Source organism: Anabrus simplex, chromosome 4 (genome assembly GCF_040414725.1).
Source record: "Anabrus simplex isolate iqAnaSimp1 chromosome 4, ASM4041472v1, whole genome shotgun sequence".
In the NCBI taxonomy this organism is placed as follows: domain Eukaryota; kingdom Metazoa; phylum Arthropoda; class Insecta; order Orthoptera; family Tettigoniidae; genus Anabrus; species Anabrus simplex.
The window spans coordinates 246,111,272-246,129,430 of record NC_090268.1 but is presented as its reverse complement, the minus strand read 5'-3'; the positions used below and the strand labels follow the sequence as shown (position 1 = coordinate 246,129,430).

General features: G+C 37.1%; 1 protein-coding gene across 4 annotated transcripts in view; it reads left to right on the top strand.

The window, feature by feature from the left end:
- The window catches only part of mxt (Eukaryotic translation initiation factor mextil), a 425,214-nt gene that overhangs the window by 241,238 nt on the left and 165,817 nt on the right, over positions 1-18,159 (top strand). For all 4 annotated transcript variants that reach the window (XM_067145489.2, XM_067145488.2, XM_067145487.2 and 1 more), the window contains 2 exons: positions 703-845; positions 1,008-1,135. In XM_067145489.2, the coding sequence (XP_067001590.1) occupies positions 703-845; positions 1,008-1,135 (271 nt within the window). The remainder of the gene's footprint in view (positions 1-702; positions 846-1,007; positions 1,136-18,159) is intronic.

The window sequence follows — 18,159 nt, the reverse complement described above, 5'->3', positions numbered from 1 at the left end:
GCATTATTCCCAAGGGCTTCCACTAATTCACTGTGACATTCCATCACATTTCTCCCTCGGAGAACAGCTATTTTGATGTAAGCGCGCTGCTCAACACGGGTTACTTACATCTCGCACAACACTCATCAACTGACTGATTTCACAGCTGTCGCTGCGCTACTACCAGCTATCACAGAGCCATCTGTTGTTCTGCAAACACACTATGCCTGCAGAACTTCCACACAACACATGCACGTTTGTGATCCGTTCACATATCTACAAGAAAAAACTAGTTGCCATGACTTTTGCCCCAATCCTCGTAACATGTAGTGACTGTGCAGATGTAAAAGGCCTATTCACAAGCTCTGTCCCTTACCAACGGTTAAATAGAAAAGGCAAGATGCCTTTTGGTGGGAAGTATGTTAGATATTATGTATTTATTCATTACAAGCTAGTAATTTGTATTATCACCATGAACTGATGTAGTGCCACAGGTCACATTATTTACAAGTGGCCGTACTACAAAGTTTACAAGATGGCTACCAGGCTGTGTTATTTATTTTGAGCTCTCCTATTTAACAATTACATCATCTTCAACATGTGTTTGACTAACATGTTGTATATATTCATAGATTTTAGTAATATTTTTTCAATAAGATTATAAGTTATTTTTGGAAGACTGCAATGATCTTTATATTAGCATTAACACCTATGTTATTTCAGTTATGCAAAGCAGTTAATTGAAGATACAATCCGACGGAATGCATCACCTGTGCGCTTAGAGCAGCCTGATAAGGATCGAATTGGAGGTTCGAGCAGCAGTCTCAACAGTAGTGCCTCTGATGACAGCAATAGACTTACCCAAGGTAAATGGAATTCCGTTTTATCTGTCATTTATGGAAGGTTAATGTATTTCCAATATGTCCATATTCACTTAATTTTGATTGGTGACAGGAAATATGACATTTCTATGTATGACTTTACTTGTCGCCTGTTAGTTCCTTTCTATCACTTTTATTTTTTGATAGGTGTGGGTCGTACGAAGCTTCTTCACAGCTTCTCTACCAATGATGCTAGCTTGGGGGAGTACAAGTATACTGTTACTGTTGGCAATGAATCTCTCAAGATTACTGGACTAAACCTTGATCTTGTTCGGGTAATGCTATATTTTTATTACTGTATATTAATAGCTTGTGTTGATTTTTTTGTTGTTGAACATGTCTGTAAAGAATACATAGTTGTTTCAATCTTTCCTGCCAACTTTGATTCATTTTTTTAATTGGTTAAAGTGGGCTATTCAAACCTGCCAACTTTTACGGTTTGTCCATAAAATTTACGGAAAGACAGTGTGTTTGACACTTTTATGAATGAACTATAATTTTTTACGATTTTATATACCAAGATCCTCTTTTTAAAATTCGCGCCAGAACAAGCTTCTGCATGCTGCCATTATACACTGTATGACCAGCGAATATTTGATACATCACTCTGATTTATATTCATCTGATCTGTCTTGATCCTAAGGACTGGACAGGCTGGGGACTTGGGTTCGCTTATAGGAGCTTAAACAAAGGAATGACAAGACTATTCTTCCCATTCGCTAATAACTCCTTTACCGAGCTCGATAGCTGCAGTCGCTTAAGTGTGGCCAGCATCCAGTATTCGGGAGATAGTAGGTTCGAACCCCACTGTCGGCAGCCCTGAAAATGGTTTTCCATGGTTTCCCATTTTCACACCAGGCAAATGTTGGGGCTGTGCCTTAATTCAGGCCACGGCCGCTTCCTTCCCACTCCTAGCCCTTTCCTGTCCCATCGTCGCCGTAAGACCTATCTGTGTCGGTGTGACGTAAAACAACTAGCAAAAAAAAAAAAAAAAAAAAAAGAAAAAATATCCCTTCACCTGTGTTACTTAAAAACATCAGAACATTCTTCCAAGCACACAGATTATACAAAGAGACTGGTTTTTCACAAATATGTACAAACTCGTAGTCTGAGATTGACTTTCTCAAGTCCTTGTCTTCTCAATTTCTCTTTACACACGTTACTTTAAAAATGCTAAAAAATATTGAGAAACTTGGTGAATACTTAGCTTGTGTTCAAGGGTCTTCTTTCTTCTCTTCCTTCCATCTTCTTTCTTGATTCTTCCCTCTGCGACGCCATAGCCATCTCGGATGTGATGATGACTAGTTCTCGGATATCTTGATGACTACTTAAAGCAGAAATGCAGATCCAGAACTCGAACTTGGCACATTTCAAACACTGTTATCAGTCAGCTTTGATCAATTTCTCTTCACTACTTGTTGCAGTTTATTATGCATTGCTGAGTGTGATGGCACTTTACAATACTCAAATCTTTCTAGCAGTTTGGTTGGTCTCTACTGCTCACTCCCACGACACGTAACTTATTCGTTGCAGGTATGATTCCCCCTGTGGCACTCTGCCACGACACATAATTAACTCGGCTGCTGAAAAAGCTGCTGCAACTTTACCAGTTAGAATTGATGAGATTCTTGTTGATATTTTCTATTACTTGGAGAGGAGTGCCAAAAGAAAAGAACGTCTTCAGAAATGTCATAGTATGCATGGAAAAGAAATGAAGAAGTTGTTGAAGCATGTGTGCTGAAAATGGTTATTTCTAGACAGGTGTTTTGACAGATCATTAGATCAGTGGGATCTACTTCTTTCAGTTTTTTAAAGAATGAGGTGGTAGTGTGTGCTCCAAATATTTCTGCCAATTTATCTTTTTTTACTATTCCCAAAGGACACAGTAGATATGATAACAAACAAATTAAGAGTGTGTGATTATCCCTGCTCCTTCTCCTCATCTTTTGCCAAATGAATGGCATATTCTTCCAAACGTGATTTACCTGTTCTCAGAAACGTGAATCCCACTACATCTCATGAAGAAAAGCTGTTTGTTTTTTTCCTCTAACCTAAACATTTTGTACTTTTTTATATGTGACTATCCCATCATTTGTAAGATCAATACCAATACTGTCCTTCAGAGTGATTCCCCACATATCCATGTACTGTTTGAATTAATGATGGATCTATTGAAACAGATCCTCACCAAGTTTATCAAGCCAAGTGTAGTTAAACGGTCTGCATTGCTTGATATCCAGTATCACCCAATCCAGAATCAGAAGGATGATGAAGAACTGGTAATTGGCATTCTAACCCCAAACTTGGTTAAGGTGCTACAAGATGGTGACAAATCTGTTTTTCTCATCAATCAGAAACTATTTTTTGTGCAACCTGTGACTATATGGTTAACAAGTTCCCTTTTCAAGAATGATGTGCTAAAATATGCACAGGTTGCTAAACTTGATGCTATTGAAGAAGCATAGTTTTCTTCTGTTAATTTCTTTTTGGAGAAGTTTTCTGTTATTTTATGTAATAGAGAAAATGAAACAAGAGATGATGCTGTGAATGAATTCCAAAGCCAGTTTGCAGCTCTTCAGATAGATGACTTATCAAATCAAATCAAATCAAATTCTCTTTATTTGCAAATGAGGTGTCTACCTCGGTGGCAAATGGTACACTAAAATACATTATTGTCAAGCACTGAATATTAAATTAACAAGAGAAGAAAATTTTCCTATAATACAATATTATACAATTTACGCTAACAATTTTTTCTATTAAACACACAGCTCATCCTTAATAAATTTACATTGTTTACAAAATTCTACTTATAATATCTCCTGTACTACTTACAAATATAGTCAACTGATATACAGTATGTGGAATTACTTCAAATGATACTATACAACTGGTATAAGATTAAAATTTACATTGCATTTATTTACTTTTTTTTTTTTTTTTACCCATTCTGGAACCTAAGTAGCATAACGACCTGCTGCGTCTTAACCAGAGCCCCTTTTGCCACCACTTTTCAGAGTTCCTGAAGGGCCTTCACAGCTACCGTAGCGGTCCCAGGGCCCTCGAAGTCCCCACTGTACTTCACCCCTACAGGCAGTCCCCTACTTTGGCTGTCCAAACTCCTTAGACCAGGGGATGGAATTAATTTATTCACACACATTTTTAAAATTTTATTTACAATAACCTGCACTGGCCGAATGCCCTCTAACACTTCATTTATTTTCTCTATTGCTGTTTATTCTCTTCTTGAATATTTGTACAGATTTTCCTATAATACAGTATTATACAATTTACGCTAACAATTTTTTCTATTAAACACACAGCTCATCCTGTTGTAAGTAACCAAGCTACAAATTATTCAAATTGGGCACAGTTGTTGAATATCTGTAAAGCTGATGGACATGATAAATATGACAGGATCTCTAGATTCATGCTGTCTGTTCTTACCATATCACATAGTAATGCCAAGTGTGAACAAATTTTTAGCTTGGTTGAGAAGAACAGGACACAGTTCAGGTCATTGATGACCACTGGAACTCTGGAAGCCATTTCCGATCTGAAGACCAGACGTTCTGAAGCATGTTATTCAAACACGTATTCTATTGACTTTCTGAAAAAAAGCAAAGCTAGCCATAACATTAGCTGTTAAATCAGAATGAAGATGTGTGTGTGTGATGGTGTAAATAATGTACATAACTTTGGTGTATATAATTATGTGCAACAACATACTCTTTACTTCAAAGGTTTAATTAGTCGCGTGCGATGGTGTCAATATTGTAAATAACTTGGGTGAATTATTATGTGCAGCAACATACTCTTTACTTCAAAGTTTTAATTAGTTGTGTGCATAAACAAATGCCATTGTGTAAGTAGATTTCATTGATGCAATTTATATTTGTGTTAGTTAAACTGAGGTGAAACATTTTGTTCTTTATAATGTCATTAGTTGCATGTAGTTTTTTAGATTAATGTAATTATCTGTAGTGAAGAAAATACATGAATTTTGTCATGTTTTACCGCATTTTGGTGCATTGGGTTCCTGCGTATTTTGACATACAGGGCATACATGGCATGTATGGGTATTAACATTTCAAATTTATGTTTGCTTGCATTAATATTTAGTCCCTCAAGCCGGAATTTAAATTTCCTTTGTCCAGACTACTGGTGGTAATTTAAATGTCCAAGCAGCAACTATGTTACTGTAGTACAATATACATTCATATCTCAACAACATTTGCACATAAATAACCCAAATTTTTAGGAGAAACACACTACTAATAGACACTTCGTTAGGATAAAAATGTTAAAATCTATTTATTACTGTAGTTCAAACCTGTCCTGTGTCATTACATTGTAGAATATAGGCATGACAAGAATAGGATTTTTACTAAAATGTGATTTTATGGAATTCTTCTGAATAATTCCCATGAGCATCCGTAATCCAAAATAAACATAAAGTCCATCACAATCCATGTTTATTCAGCCATGAACTCTGAACCGTGGTGTCTGGTCATCTTTCTTTGAATTCAAGAAGTCATTGGCATAACAGTTTGTTTCGTCTGCAATTGTATGCGTTATCTCATTATCGAAATACAGTTTAAATGACTCTCAAACACACTGTACCTGGTTTACAACTCCACATTTTCCCGTAAATGCAATTTGGGGGGGGAGGTTACAAATCGTCTACTTTATCCACTTCCACTTTTCTTGTGTACGATGATGCTTCACTAGCAAGACGCTTCCATTTTCATCATCACTTTTGTCGTTATTGTCACGGCTACTTTCTGGTGAAAAATCTTCATCGCTTTCATCACTGCCAAATTCACTACTGCTGTCAAATACTATAATATCACTATCACCATGTTCATTTAAATATTCTGCAATTGGTTCACACATAAGCTTAAATGACGTGCTCGGACCTGGCATGCTTTCACTTGAGCTAAACTGTTTTGGAACAAGCGCTTGGCATGACATTCGCATGCATCAGCCGATAGAAAAGACTGCTGTGCCAGTGGGATGTGTTTCCAGCTTGAGTGGTTAAAATAAGGTAAATCATTACATATTCAGCCATGAACTCTGAACCGTTCATTATAGACCAGAGTTGCTCAGCCGGGCGCCCATTGAGGCTAGCCCAGTTCAGCCGGGCTTGCTTGTCTGAAATGTAGGCAGCTTATGTACCAGATGCTCATCACAGTCAAGCGAGAGAGCGAGCTCATTCAGTACAGCACAGGAGTGACGTTTGATCTCGTGACTATGAAGCTTCCTCACATCATTCAATGAAATGTTGATTGGAGTACTTTATTAAAAGAGGAAGACACAATAATCGCAAGTAGAATGGACCTTTTAAAAATATTTGGGTTTGATTTATACTGCGCTTGATATTAGTAGACATGGTTTTATTTTTCTATAATTACACATTTAGAAAAAACCGACTTCTTAGAAGTTTCGTATTGCAATGTACGAACATACAGGGTTGCAAATTTCTTGGATGGGAATGAAATTTCCACGAAGAAAAGTAAAATTCCTGTTATTCATTCAGTAAGATGTAATATATTTATATACTTCAAGAAGTTTAAAGCTTGAATTTGCACAATGTTTTAATGCTGTGTGAATTTCCCTGTTTATTGCATCTCTGAAAATATAGTATGATAGCTAGCCCCTATAAATAATGCATACCTGCCAACCCTTCCGATTTACCCGAAAAATTTCCGTTTTTTTAACTCATTTTCTGACTTTCCTATTTATTTTTACTTCTTCCTGTTTTTGTCCAATATATCTCCAGTACGTTCAATACTCTTCCTCTAGGATAAGTTCTTATGTGCTTGTGTAATTTACGCAACCTCGTTTTGAAGCATGTTTATTTGATGGTTTATTTCGAGAGTGTATTGTCTGACATCTGTCGCTTTCGTGTATCGTGTTTCCCGCTCACCACTGCAGCGTGTGTACGTTACAGCTGGGAATTCAGGACAGCAATCATCCTACAAACAAGAGAAGCTAGCTCGCGCTAGCGACTCCATTAATCGGGATGAAAGAATGAGTTTATTGTGTACGTGTAGTTCTTGCGCTGTTAAATTGTTTCTGTGCTTAGTTTCGATGGAGTTGTAGGCCATGTTTTTTTTTTTTGCTTTTCTCCCTGTCAGAATCGAATGTTAATAATGTATGAGTCATATTGATCTATTTTGTATGTGTTTTGTGTATTTCAGCGCATTTGTATTCATTCTTACTACATAATTTTAATGTTTTGAATGCATTTCAGAGAGTTGTGTCGGTGACAGTTTCTGGTATTTTCTCTTTACGTTATGGCCACAAAACATAACAAACGGTTTTCTTAATTTAAGATTTAAATGTAATGGTCAATTCGCATTCTAACTGTGGACATGTTTGCCTCTTACCTAGTCCCTTTTTCACCGAGACTGTGGCGCAATATACATGATGAAGTCCAAGAATTAAATATCTTCCTATTTTTGATTTCTAAAAGTTGGCAGGTATGATAATAAGTGGGTTTCATCGCTATTGAAGACACAGATATCTACTATCCAAGTACAGCATCACTGTAAATGCATTAACAAGTAGATACCTTATACAGTATGTCTTCAAATTAATAATCAAACTGAAGTTATTCCTGGTAAACATGATTGGATTGTTGATGAGGTTATCATATCACTTAAATTCAAGCAACAACAAGCCACAGCATATCCATTTTACTGGTTATATTATGAATGATTCTAAAGCATATAATAGTGAAAACTGTAATTCATTGTACAGCAGGAAAATATTTTGAGGTACCGGTATTTCTTTGTAACAATCAAACCCCTTCGTGTTCAGCATATCAGTGACTGTGAGCTTAACATAGTATTCATCATCATCATCATCACCATTTCCCTTTATCCAACTGTAGCTGGGTAGGGGCAAATATGGTTCCTCTTGACATTATTTGGTCTTTCCACCACTCCTCCTCCAACACTGTGTCCCAGTCCAGGTTTCTTGCTATAATACCGATTTGGATTGTGTCCTTCCATCTCAGTTGTGGTTGTCCACGACCTCTCTTTCCTTGCATTTGCGTTTCCATAATCTTTCTTGGCATTCTTTCGTCACGCATTTGCTTTATGTGCCCAAACCATCTTAGTTGGCTCTTCTATATTCTATCATTCATTTTTTCCACTCCAATTTCTTCTCAGACTTTCTCATTCCTTATTTTGTCTCTTCTACTCTTCTGTATCATACTCCTCAAGAACTTCATTTCGGCTGCCTGCATTCGACTCTCATCCTTCTTTGTCATTGTCCAAGTGTCTGCTCCGTAAGTTGTTATGGGTACGTAATACATCTTGTTCATAGTGTCCTTGTATTGTCTTAGGTTAATAAGAAAAAAGAACTAGGTCAAAGTACTTGACTTGGTGTTTCGGTCTCCTTTGCACATCTTCGACGAGGGTCATTGCCCTCCTTTCCACCATTATTACCGGGAACTCCATTTAGGTTGGCGAGATTAACATTTAATTTTACTTTATCTCCTCTTAACTTACGGAAAGAACTTAGATTCATAAAAGAACTAGCACTGCCTAATAGTTACAAAACAGAGACGGTAAATCGTATCATTAACAAAGTAAAACTTAAGTTGGCCACTAATCCTACTCCAGAAAAGACTAAAAAATCAAAATATGCAACTTTCACCTACACCAATCCTCTGCGATTCACCAAATTACAAATTCCTTGAAAAAACGAGATGTACATGTAGCCTTCAACACACATAACACTAATAAAAATATATTCTTCAACCATAATACAGTTAATTCAAAAAATGATGAATGTCAGGGATCCGGAATATATAGGTTAACATGCACACAGTGTAATTTCTCATATGTTGGCCAAACTGGGCGTACTTTTATTACAAGATACATTGAACACTGTAACGCATGAAAACATAATAAATATTCCGCAGTGGGCAGTCACATGAAAGAGACCAATTTAGTACAATAGACAGGGATCTCAAAATAATGGAAAGGATCGAGAAAGGGAACTTAAGGACCGAGTATGAGAACATTTATATTCATTTCAATCAGTATTTCAATAAAGAAAAGAACCTAAATGTTGCATTTGAAATAAAAAGCCCGTTAATAGAGCAATTGCCAAAATTGCTTCAAGTTCTCAAATCAGAAAATAGTAAAATCTTCAAAATATTCAATTATAAACCTCCCAACACATTAACAAACACAAATCCCACCTTGAAAACACAGAGACCCCCCCACCACAAGCTAGGTCAGTATCCAACATCCTGGCCACAGTCCCTTCCCCTACGCCCCCTACTCGCCCTCCTCAGGTTACACCAGTGCTTATTGCTCCGTCCACAGTTCCTTCCCCTACACCACCTACTCGCTCTCCACCACACCCGCCCCATGCATATAACACAAGAAGCAGAAACATGATAACAAATAGTCTCAGTAATGCAAAAAGCATAACTGGGCACTAAAGAGTGAATAAAGGGGTAAGTGAAATTCCAACCACAAGAATTTCTCATAACAACTACAAACAACACACTTACAATATTCTTTTGTTACACATTCAGCCTCAAATGTTGCAATAAAACAACACACCAGCAACTAAGTATCACCTATTGGTGTCCCTTTTAACCACGCTTCAATAACAAACAGATCAGTGTAAAAATAGGCTGACTCAAACCATGGTGAGGATCGGTGAAGACTACTAGAGTGATGATTCCAGTAAATCAGAAACATTCAATACACAATCTTTTAATAAAGTAGTGGTTTCTCAACTAAACCGAAAGTACAACGAAGAAGAAAAACATCACAAATTTAAACCTGTAACATCATTAATTTCGAATAGGACATTTAAATTTAGAAAAATAACTTAGCACCAAATAGTGTTAGTAAAATCTGGGAACAAAAAAGATTTTTAGCCAAATCTTACAGATGTTTAGAACATTAATATGACTTGGACATCAGCAAATTGTGATCAATGTCTAGCCCATCACAGCTATGTATTTTAATTTGTTAATTCTTTTTAATTATGAGTTAATTACTGGTAACATTTTATTGGTGTAAAATAATTTTAATAAACAAATTATTTATATGAAGGTTCAATGTAAAGACTTAACTTGAGATATTTGTTCAAATAAGGCTGAAGATGCTTGATATAACGAGCGAAACATGTCCGTGTTAGTGTTGTATTGTAATAAAATGTCCTTCTAGAGACAATAAATATTTTTAGGTATTGAATTAGGTGGGAAATAATACAAGAATTGTAACAATTAGTATTAAGTTCAATACGGGTAAAAACCATGAAAATGCTTCTATGCAACTGGAATGTGTGACGCAGAGATAGGACAGGAATAGTAGGAGGGAGAGTATTCATTCTGGTGAAAGAAGAATTTGTAAGCTACGAAAAAATTCAAGATGACAAACATGAAATTCTAGGTGTAAAGCTCATCTCTAAAGACAATAAGCAACTTGATGTCTTTGGAGTGTACAGACCAGGAAAGGGTAGCTCTGACACTGATTCGGAATTATTTAATAAGATAATCAGCTATATGGGAAATGATATGGAAAGGAACATGACTGTAGCGGGTGATCTCCATTTACCAAATGTCAATTGGGAAGGTAACTGAATGACAGGAAGCATGACCAACAAATGGCAAATAAGTATGGGAAGGGCAGCTGATTCAGAAAGTGATGGAACCAACAAGAGAGAATATATTCTGGATGTGGTGCTAGTAAAACCAGATGAGCTGTATAGAGAAACCGAAGTAATAGATTGCATTAGTAATCAAGAGCTGTTTTTGTCTTGGTTAAAAATAAATGTAATAGAAAGAAAGGTATTAAAATTAGGACTATTAGGCAGTACCATATGACTGATAAAACAGGTATGAGGAAGTTTTTTAAAAAGTAACTATGATCGATGGAAGACAGTAAGTAAAAATGTAAACAGATTCTGGGATGGGTTTAAATTAATTGTTGAGGAATGTGAAAATAGGTTTATACCTTTACAGGTGGTAAGGAATGGTAAAGATCCACTATATTATAACAGAGACTAAGGAGGAGGTGCAGGTTGGAAAGAAATAGAGTTAGAAGTGGCTGTCGAAGTAAGGAGAGATTGTAGGAACTTACTAGGAAATTGAATCTAGCAAAGAAGTCAGCTAAGGATGACATGATGGCAAGTGTAATTGGCGGTCATGCAAATTTTAGTGAATAGTGGAAGCGTATGTATAGGTGCTGTGACCTTACATGTTACATTGACTAATGGTTCGAATGAAATTGTGTATGCCTCAGCTGGTGTCAACGGAGATCCGTGAAAGTCCACTCATGGGTACGTAAGTTCGACGAGTAATGGTCACAGGTTACAACGTTTACTGTTGAACCTTAATCGACACCACGAGAATGCATTTTCTTATAACTACTCAAAATTATTCTAAATCTTAATCTACAAATAAGAACAATGAGGATCATTTTCATTTGGGAGGCTATTTTGATTTAATTAACTCATTTCTCTATGAAAAATAACCAATAATATTAATTGAGTCTTGACAACATGATTGGATGATCAGTAAAATTGAATATAACAGTAATAAATTCAAATAATTAAATGTCTCTATACTTTTGTTGGTTGCTGTATCAATCGCAACAAATGCAATAACATTATACAATTGGTCAAACATATTGGCGATTATTGCACCCAACAACTTCATATTTTAAATAATTCATCAAAAACCAACATGAATTTGCTGAAGGCTTAAATAATTGATCAGGACTTTAATTAACCACATCATCCTATTCAATACATGCCAAGAAATATGAAAATATTTATTTGTTGATATCTGTTTTTGTTGGCCCAAAAATCTTGTCTTCCGGTATTCTATTACTAACAAAATTATCGCTTAGTTTAATGAAATCTAGTTAACAACTTGTGTTATTCATTAATAACATTATCATGAATATCCAAAGATAAGATCGTAGCTCATTTCCAACAAATAATAAACCATGTTCTAGGACGGGATCAGCATACTCCTGGAATTCTAAATTGCTGCACCTAAATGAACAAGTATCTAAATACCAATATCATCTAGAATAAGAATGATCTGGAATTGATGATTCCATAGCATCCAGCAATGTCTGTAATTCCTCCTGTAAAGTCTAACTTCCTACCAATAACTACGAATGCTACATGCTACATAAATGACTAGTTAGCAAGAAATACTAAATTAGGCATTACATTATATGACACTAAAAATTCATGTCCAGTTACATCATAATCTGCATTTCTAAGAGATATCATTCGGTATCGAGGATCTTCCAACCACAATTGAATCGTTTTTTTCTGAAACAGCACATGTCAATAAATCTTAGTTTGGAGATATCCACCTAAAACGTACAGGAACGGTAAACAATATACACGTTGTAAAAACACTATGTTTTATAGGTAGAGGACATTGAAATCTATGTTTTTATTGAAAAATAAAGAAATAAATATTGCAGTAGTTTAGGTTTATCGCAAATTATATCCCCTTGAGTTGTGCTGTTTTACAATTTATTAAAATTCGTTGTTGCTGTTGTTGTTGTTGTTGTTGTTGTTGTTGTTTGAGTCATCAGTCCATAGACTGGTTTGATGCAGCCCTCCATGCCACCCTATCCTGTGCTAACCTCTTCATTTCTACGTAACTATTGCATCCTACATCTGCTCTAATCTGCTTGTCATATTCATACCTTGGTCTACCCCTACCATTCTTACCACCTACACTTCCTTCAAAAACCAAATGAACAAGTCCTGGGTGTCTCAAGATGTGTCCTATCATTCTATCTCTTCTTCTCATCTAGCCAAATCGATCTCCTCTCACCAATTCAATTCAGTATCTCTTCATTCGTGATTCGACCAATCCACCTCACCTTCAGCATTCTTCTGTAACACCACATTTCAAAAGCTTTTAGTCCCTTTCTTTCTGAGCTAGTTATCGTCCATGTTTCACTTCCATACAATGCCACGCTCCACACGAAAGCCTTCAAAAACATCTTTCTAATTCCGATATCAGTGTTTGAAGTGAGCAAATTTCTTTTCTTAAGAAAGCTCTTCCTTGCTTGTGCTAGTCTGCATTTTATGTCCTCCTTACTTCTGCCATCGTTAGTTATTTTACTACCCAAGTAACAATATTCATCTACTTCCTTTAAGACTTCATTTCCTAATCTAATCTTTCCTACATCACCTGCCTTCGTTCGACTGCACTCCATTACTTTTGGACTTATTTATTTTCATCTTGTACTCCTTACCCAAGACTTCATCCATACCATTCAGCAACTTCTCGAGATCTTCTGCAGTCTCAGATAAAATAACAATATCATCGGCAAATCTCAAGGTTTTGATTTCCTCTCCTTGGATTGTGATTCCCTTTCCAAATTTCTCTTTGATTTCTTTTACTGCCTGTTCTATGTATACATTAAAAAGGAGAGGGGACAAACTGCTGCATTGCCTCACTCCTTTCTGGATTGCTGCTTCTTTTTCAAAGCCCTCGATTCTTATCACTGCAGACTGATTTTTATACAGATTGTAGATAATTCTTCGTTCTCGGTATCTGATCCCTATCATCTTCAGAATCATAAATAGCTTGGTCCAATCAACATTATCGAATGCCTTTTCTAGATCTATGAATGCCATGTACGTGGGCTTATCCTTCTTGATTCGATCCTCTAAGATCAGATGTAAAGTCAGGATTGCTTCACGTGTTCCTACATTTCTTCTGAAGCCAAATTGGTCTTCTTCCAACTCAGCTTCAACTTGTTTTTCCATTCTTTTGTAAATAATACATGTTAAAATTTTGCAGGCATGAGATACTAAACTAATGGTGCGGTAGTTTTCACACCTGTCAGCACCGGCTTTCTTGGGAATAGGTATAACGACATTCTTCCGAAAATCGGATGGGACTTCTCCGGTCTCATACATCTTGCACACTAAATGAAATAACCTTGCCATGCTGGTTTCTCCTAAGGCAGTCAGTAATTCAGAGGGAATGTCATCAATTCCAGGTGCCTTGTTCCTATTGAGGTCACTCACAGCTCTGCTAAACTCTGACCTCAAAATTGGGTCTCCCCTTTCATCAGCATCAACAGCCTCTTCTTGTTCCAGAACCAAATTATCTACATCTTTACCTTGATACAACTGTTGGATATACTCCTGCCATCTTTCTGCTTTGTCTTCTTTCCCCAGAAGAGGCTTTCCATCTGAGCTCTTAATATTCATACACCTAGATTTCCTTTCTCCAAAGGTTTCCTTGATTTTCCTGTATGCAGCATCTACCTTTCCCAGGACCATACAGCCTTCGACATCCTTGCACTTCTCCTTCAGCCATTCTTCCTTAGCTACCTTGCACTTTCTATCCACTTGATTCTTTAATCGCCTGTATTCTTTTCTGCCCTCTTCATTTCTAGCATTCTTGTATTTTCGTCGTTCATCAATCAGGTCTAGTATCTCCTGAGTTATCCACTGATTCTTAGTTGATTTTTTCTTCCTTCCTAACATTTCTTCAGCAGCCCTACTGACTTCATTTTTCATGACTATCCACTCTTCCTCTATAGTGTTTCCTTCAGCCTTTTCATTTAGTCCTTGTGCGACATGTTCCTTGAAACAATCCCTCACACTCTTTTCTTTCAAGTTATCTAGATCCCATCTTTTTGCATTCTTTCTTTTCTTCAATTTCTTCAACTTCAGATGGCATTTCATGAGCAACAAGTTGTGGTCAGAGTCCACGTCTGCTCCTGGGAAAGTTTTGCAATCCAACACCTGGTTTCTGAATCTCTGCCTAATCACAATGAAGTCTATTTGATACCTTCCAGTGTCTCCAGGTCTCGTCCACGTATACAGCCGTCGTTTGTGGTGTTTGAACCAAGTATTGGCAAGGACTAAATTATGATCAGTGCAGAATTCAACCAGGCGACTTCCTCTTTCGTTCCTTTGTCCCAATCCAAATTCTCCTACTGTACTACCTTCTCTTCCTTGGCCTACCACTGCATTCCAGTCTCCCATCACAATTAGATGTCCGACTCGTTGGCTGAACGGTCAGCGTACTGGCCTTCGGTTCAGAGGGTCCCTGGTTCGATTCCCGGTCGGGTTGGGGATTTTAACCTTAGTTGGTTAATTCCAGTGGCACGGGGGGCTGGGTGTATGTGTTGTCTTCATCATCATTTCATCCTCATCATGACGCGCAGGTCGCCTACGGGAGTCAAATAAAAAGACCTGCACCTGGCGAGCCGAACCCGTCCTAGGATATCCCGGCACTAAAAGCCATACGACATTTCATTTCATCACAATTAGATTCTCGTCACCTTTGACATATTGTATTAAATCTATCTCCTCATATATTCTTTCGATTTCTTCATCATCTGCTGAACTAGTAGGCATATAGACCTGCACTATTGTGGTGGGCATTGGTTTGGTGTCTATCTTGACGACAATAATTCTTTCACTATGCTGGTCGTAGTAGCTTACCCGCTGCCCTATTTTCTTATTCATTATTAAACCAACTCCTGCATTTCCGCTGTTTGATTTTGTGTTGATAATTCGGTAGTCGCCTGACCAAAAATCTTGTTCTTCCGGCCAACGTACTTAGCTTATACCAACTACATCTAACTTTAGCCTATCCATCTCCCTTTTCAGATTCTCTAACCTACCACAACGATTCAAGCTTCTAACATTCCATGCTCCGACTCGCAGAATGTCAGTATCCATCTTCCTGATGATCGCCCCCTCTCGTGTAGTCCCCACCCGGAGATCCGAATGGGGGACTAGTTTACCTCTGGAATATTTTACCCAGGAGGAAGCCATCATCAGTACACAGAGGTGCCAACCTTTGAAGTGGATTATCAGTAATCACCCTCCGCCCCCGAGAAGAATTTCGAGTCGTCCAAAGCATGCTCCTTCCTTGTCGATAATGACACCCCCTTTGCCCTTCCTTCTAGCAATCTATTCGAAAGTATACCATATTACACAATAACATTTGCACACAACCTGTCAGTTCTGTGATAAAACATTAATTGTAGCTTGTTTCTCACGCAGCAGCTGCTTTTCAGTGTAGTTTTTCTTGAAGCATCCTTCCCACTGTGATGGCATTTTCGTCCTCTGAACCATACGCGATTCCAGTGCTAATGTGCTTAATGTAGGCCTTACTTCTTTCCAGGTACACTTAACACAGCAAATACGACATTGCTGAAGGATTTATAGTGGAGAAGGGCAGCGCCTAAGCTCCTTCATTCACAATGAATTTTACAGCGCTTGTGGTTAGCAAAGGAAGTCACGATCGAATAAGTATCGTTGCCAACTCACAAGCATTGAAACGAGGACGATTTAGGAGAAAGACTCGAAAGTATTGAAAATTTTTCCTTTTATTTTTACCGTTCAAAATTATTTTTTCGTGATGTCTGTTTTTCCGTTATAATTTCCCCCTTGACCGTAATTCCGTAATCGTGAGGTGAAATCCGTAATTATTACGGACAATCCGTAATAGTTGGCACCTCTGAGTACATCATTCATACAGAGAGAGCTGCATGTCCTCAGGAGTAGGTTACGGCTGTAGTTTCCCGTTGCTTTCAGCCGTGTAGCAGTATCAGCACAGCTAAGCCATGTTGAGTATTATTACAAGGCCGTATCAGTCAATCATCTAGACTGCCGCCCTTGCAACTACCGAAAGGCTGCTACTCCCCTTTCGATGAACCATTCGTTAGTCTGGTCTCTCAACAGATACCCATCCGATATGGTTGCACCTGCGGTTCGGCTGTCTGCATCATTGAGACACGCAAGCCTCCCCACCACGGCAAGGTCACCTTATTCAGTACATTAACATGTTGTTAAGATGAAATTACAACATATATTTTATCAGAACTAGTTTCAACGCCTTATTTTGCGTCATCAGCTGAAATACATTCTAGGAAATATTTGGCAAACATAAAAGTTTATCTACATTACATAAAACTAATTTTAAAAACATATTGATGATTTAAAAACATGTTGAAATTAAACTATTTCAAGTCCATATTATCTAAGACTTGCAAGTATTAAACTTTGAATTGATAAAATCCGATGTAAGATAGTTTATATTATCGTGGGTTTAACAAAGACAACCACTGAAAACACAGTCTTCTTAAAAAACATTAGCTCTGTTTGACACTTTATAAAATAAAAAATTTTCATGTAGAACTGTATTAAAACTAATTAAATAAAATCTTCAAGCTATTATATTGTAGCAATCGTAGTGAGGTGGAAAATGAGAAGCCGGTGCTTTTAGATGTTAACAATTATCTCATTCCCAGTTCAATGCGGACCTGAAATAATAGGAAACCAGTAAGCTATCGCTTTGACCGAAAACGTAAAATTTACGTCTTATAACATAAACATTTATGTGACTCACCTCATATGATGGCTGTCCTTACGGAGCACCGAGTAGCTAAGCGAACCTTGTTGTGTTAGCAATCAAGTGTCCAAGGTTAGTTTGGGTCAAAAGAGGGGAACTAGGGGAAGAAGGGGAAGAATGAGGGGCGGCAACCTGTTGGAGCTCCGGAGGGCGTGATCGTGAAAGGTAGCACGTAAAGCTATTGCGTATAATCTGAAATACTGTCCTATTGTCCGGTATATGTGCATTTTTAAAAAACTCAACAAGAAAATCAAAAAGAATATTTGATTTTTCGGAAATTTCATTTAAATTAAAGTTTGGATTAAAATACTGATCCAAGTGTATATAACAGCCCTCCGTAACATCCAGCAAACTACCTTTCCCTAAGCTCTCCAAAATCTCAATGTCCTGTTCTATGGATGTGAATTTATGTTCTAGATCATGTACATGTTGGCCAACCGCTGAAAATCTGTTATATTTTATTGCGTTAATATGGTCAGTGTATCTAATTTTAAAACTTCGTCCTGTTTGGCATAGGTATGTGCAACTACAGTCATTGCATTTAAATCTATATACTCCCGATTTGGTATAAGGGTTCGATCTATTAACTGAAGTTGCATTGTGCAATACAACTGTATTATTATTATCAGTACAAAATGAAACCTTCATGTTATGTTTCTTGAATATATTAGTAAACTTATAAATATCCTTGTTATAAGTAAAAGTTGCGAATGACTTATGTTTGAGTTTGTCCTTAACCACAGTGGTTTGTAAGCGAAATCTAAACTTGTTAATAATACGTTCAATAAAGCATTCACTAAAACCATTAGCCCTAGCTATTGAACGTATTATATTGAGTTCTTTTTTTCAAATTAGCTTTTGTCATGGGAATCTTAAAAGCTCGTTCTACTAAACTATTGT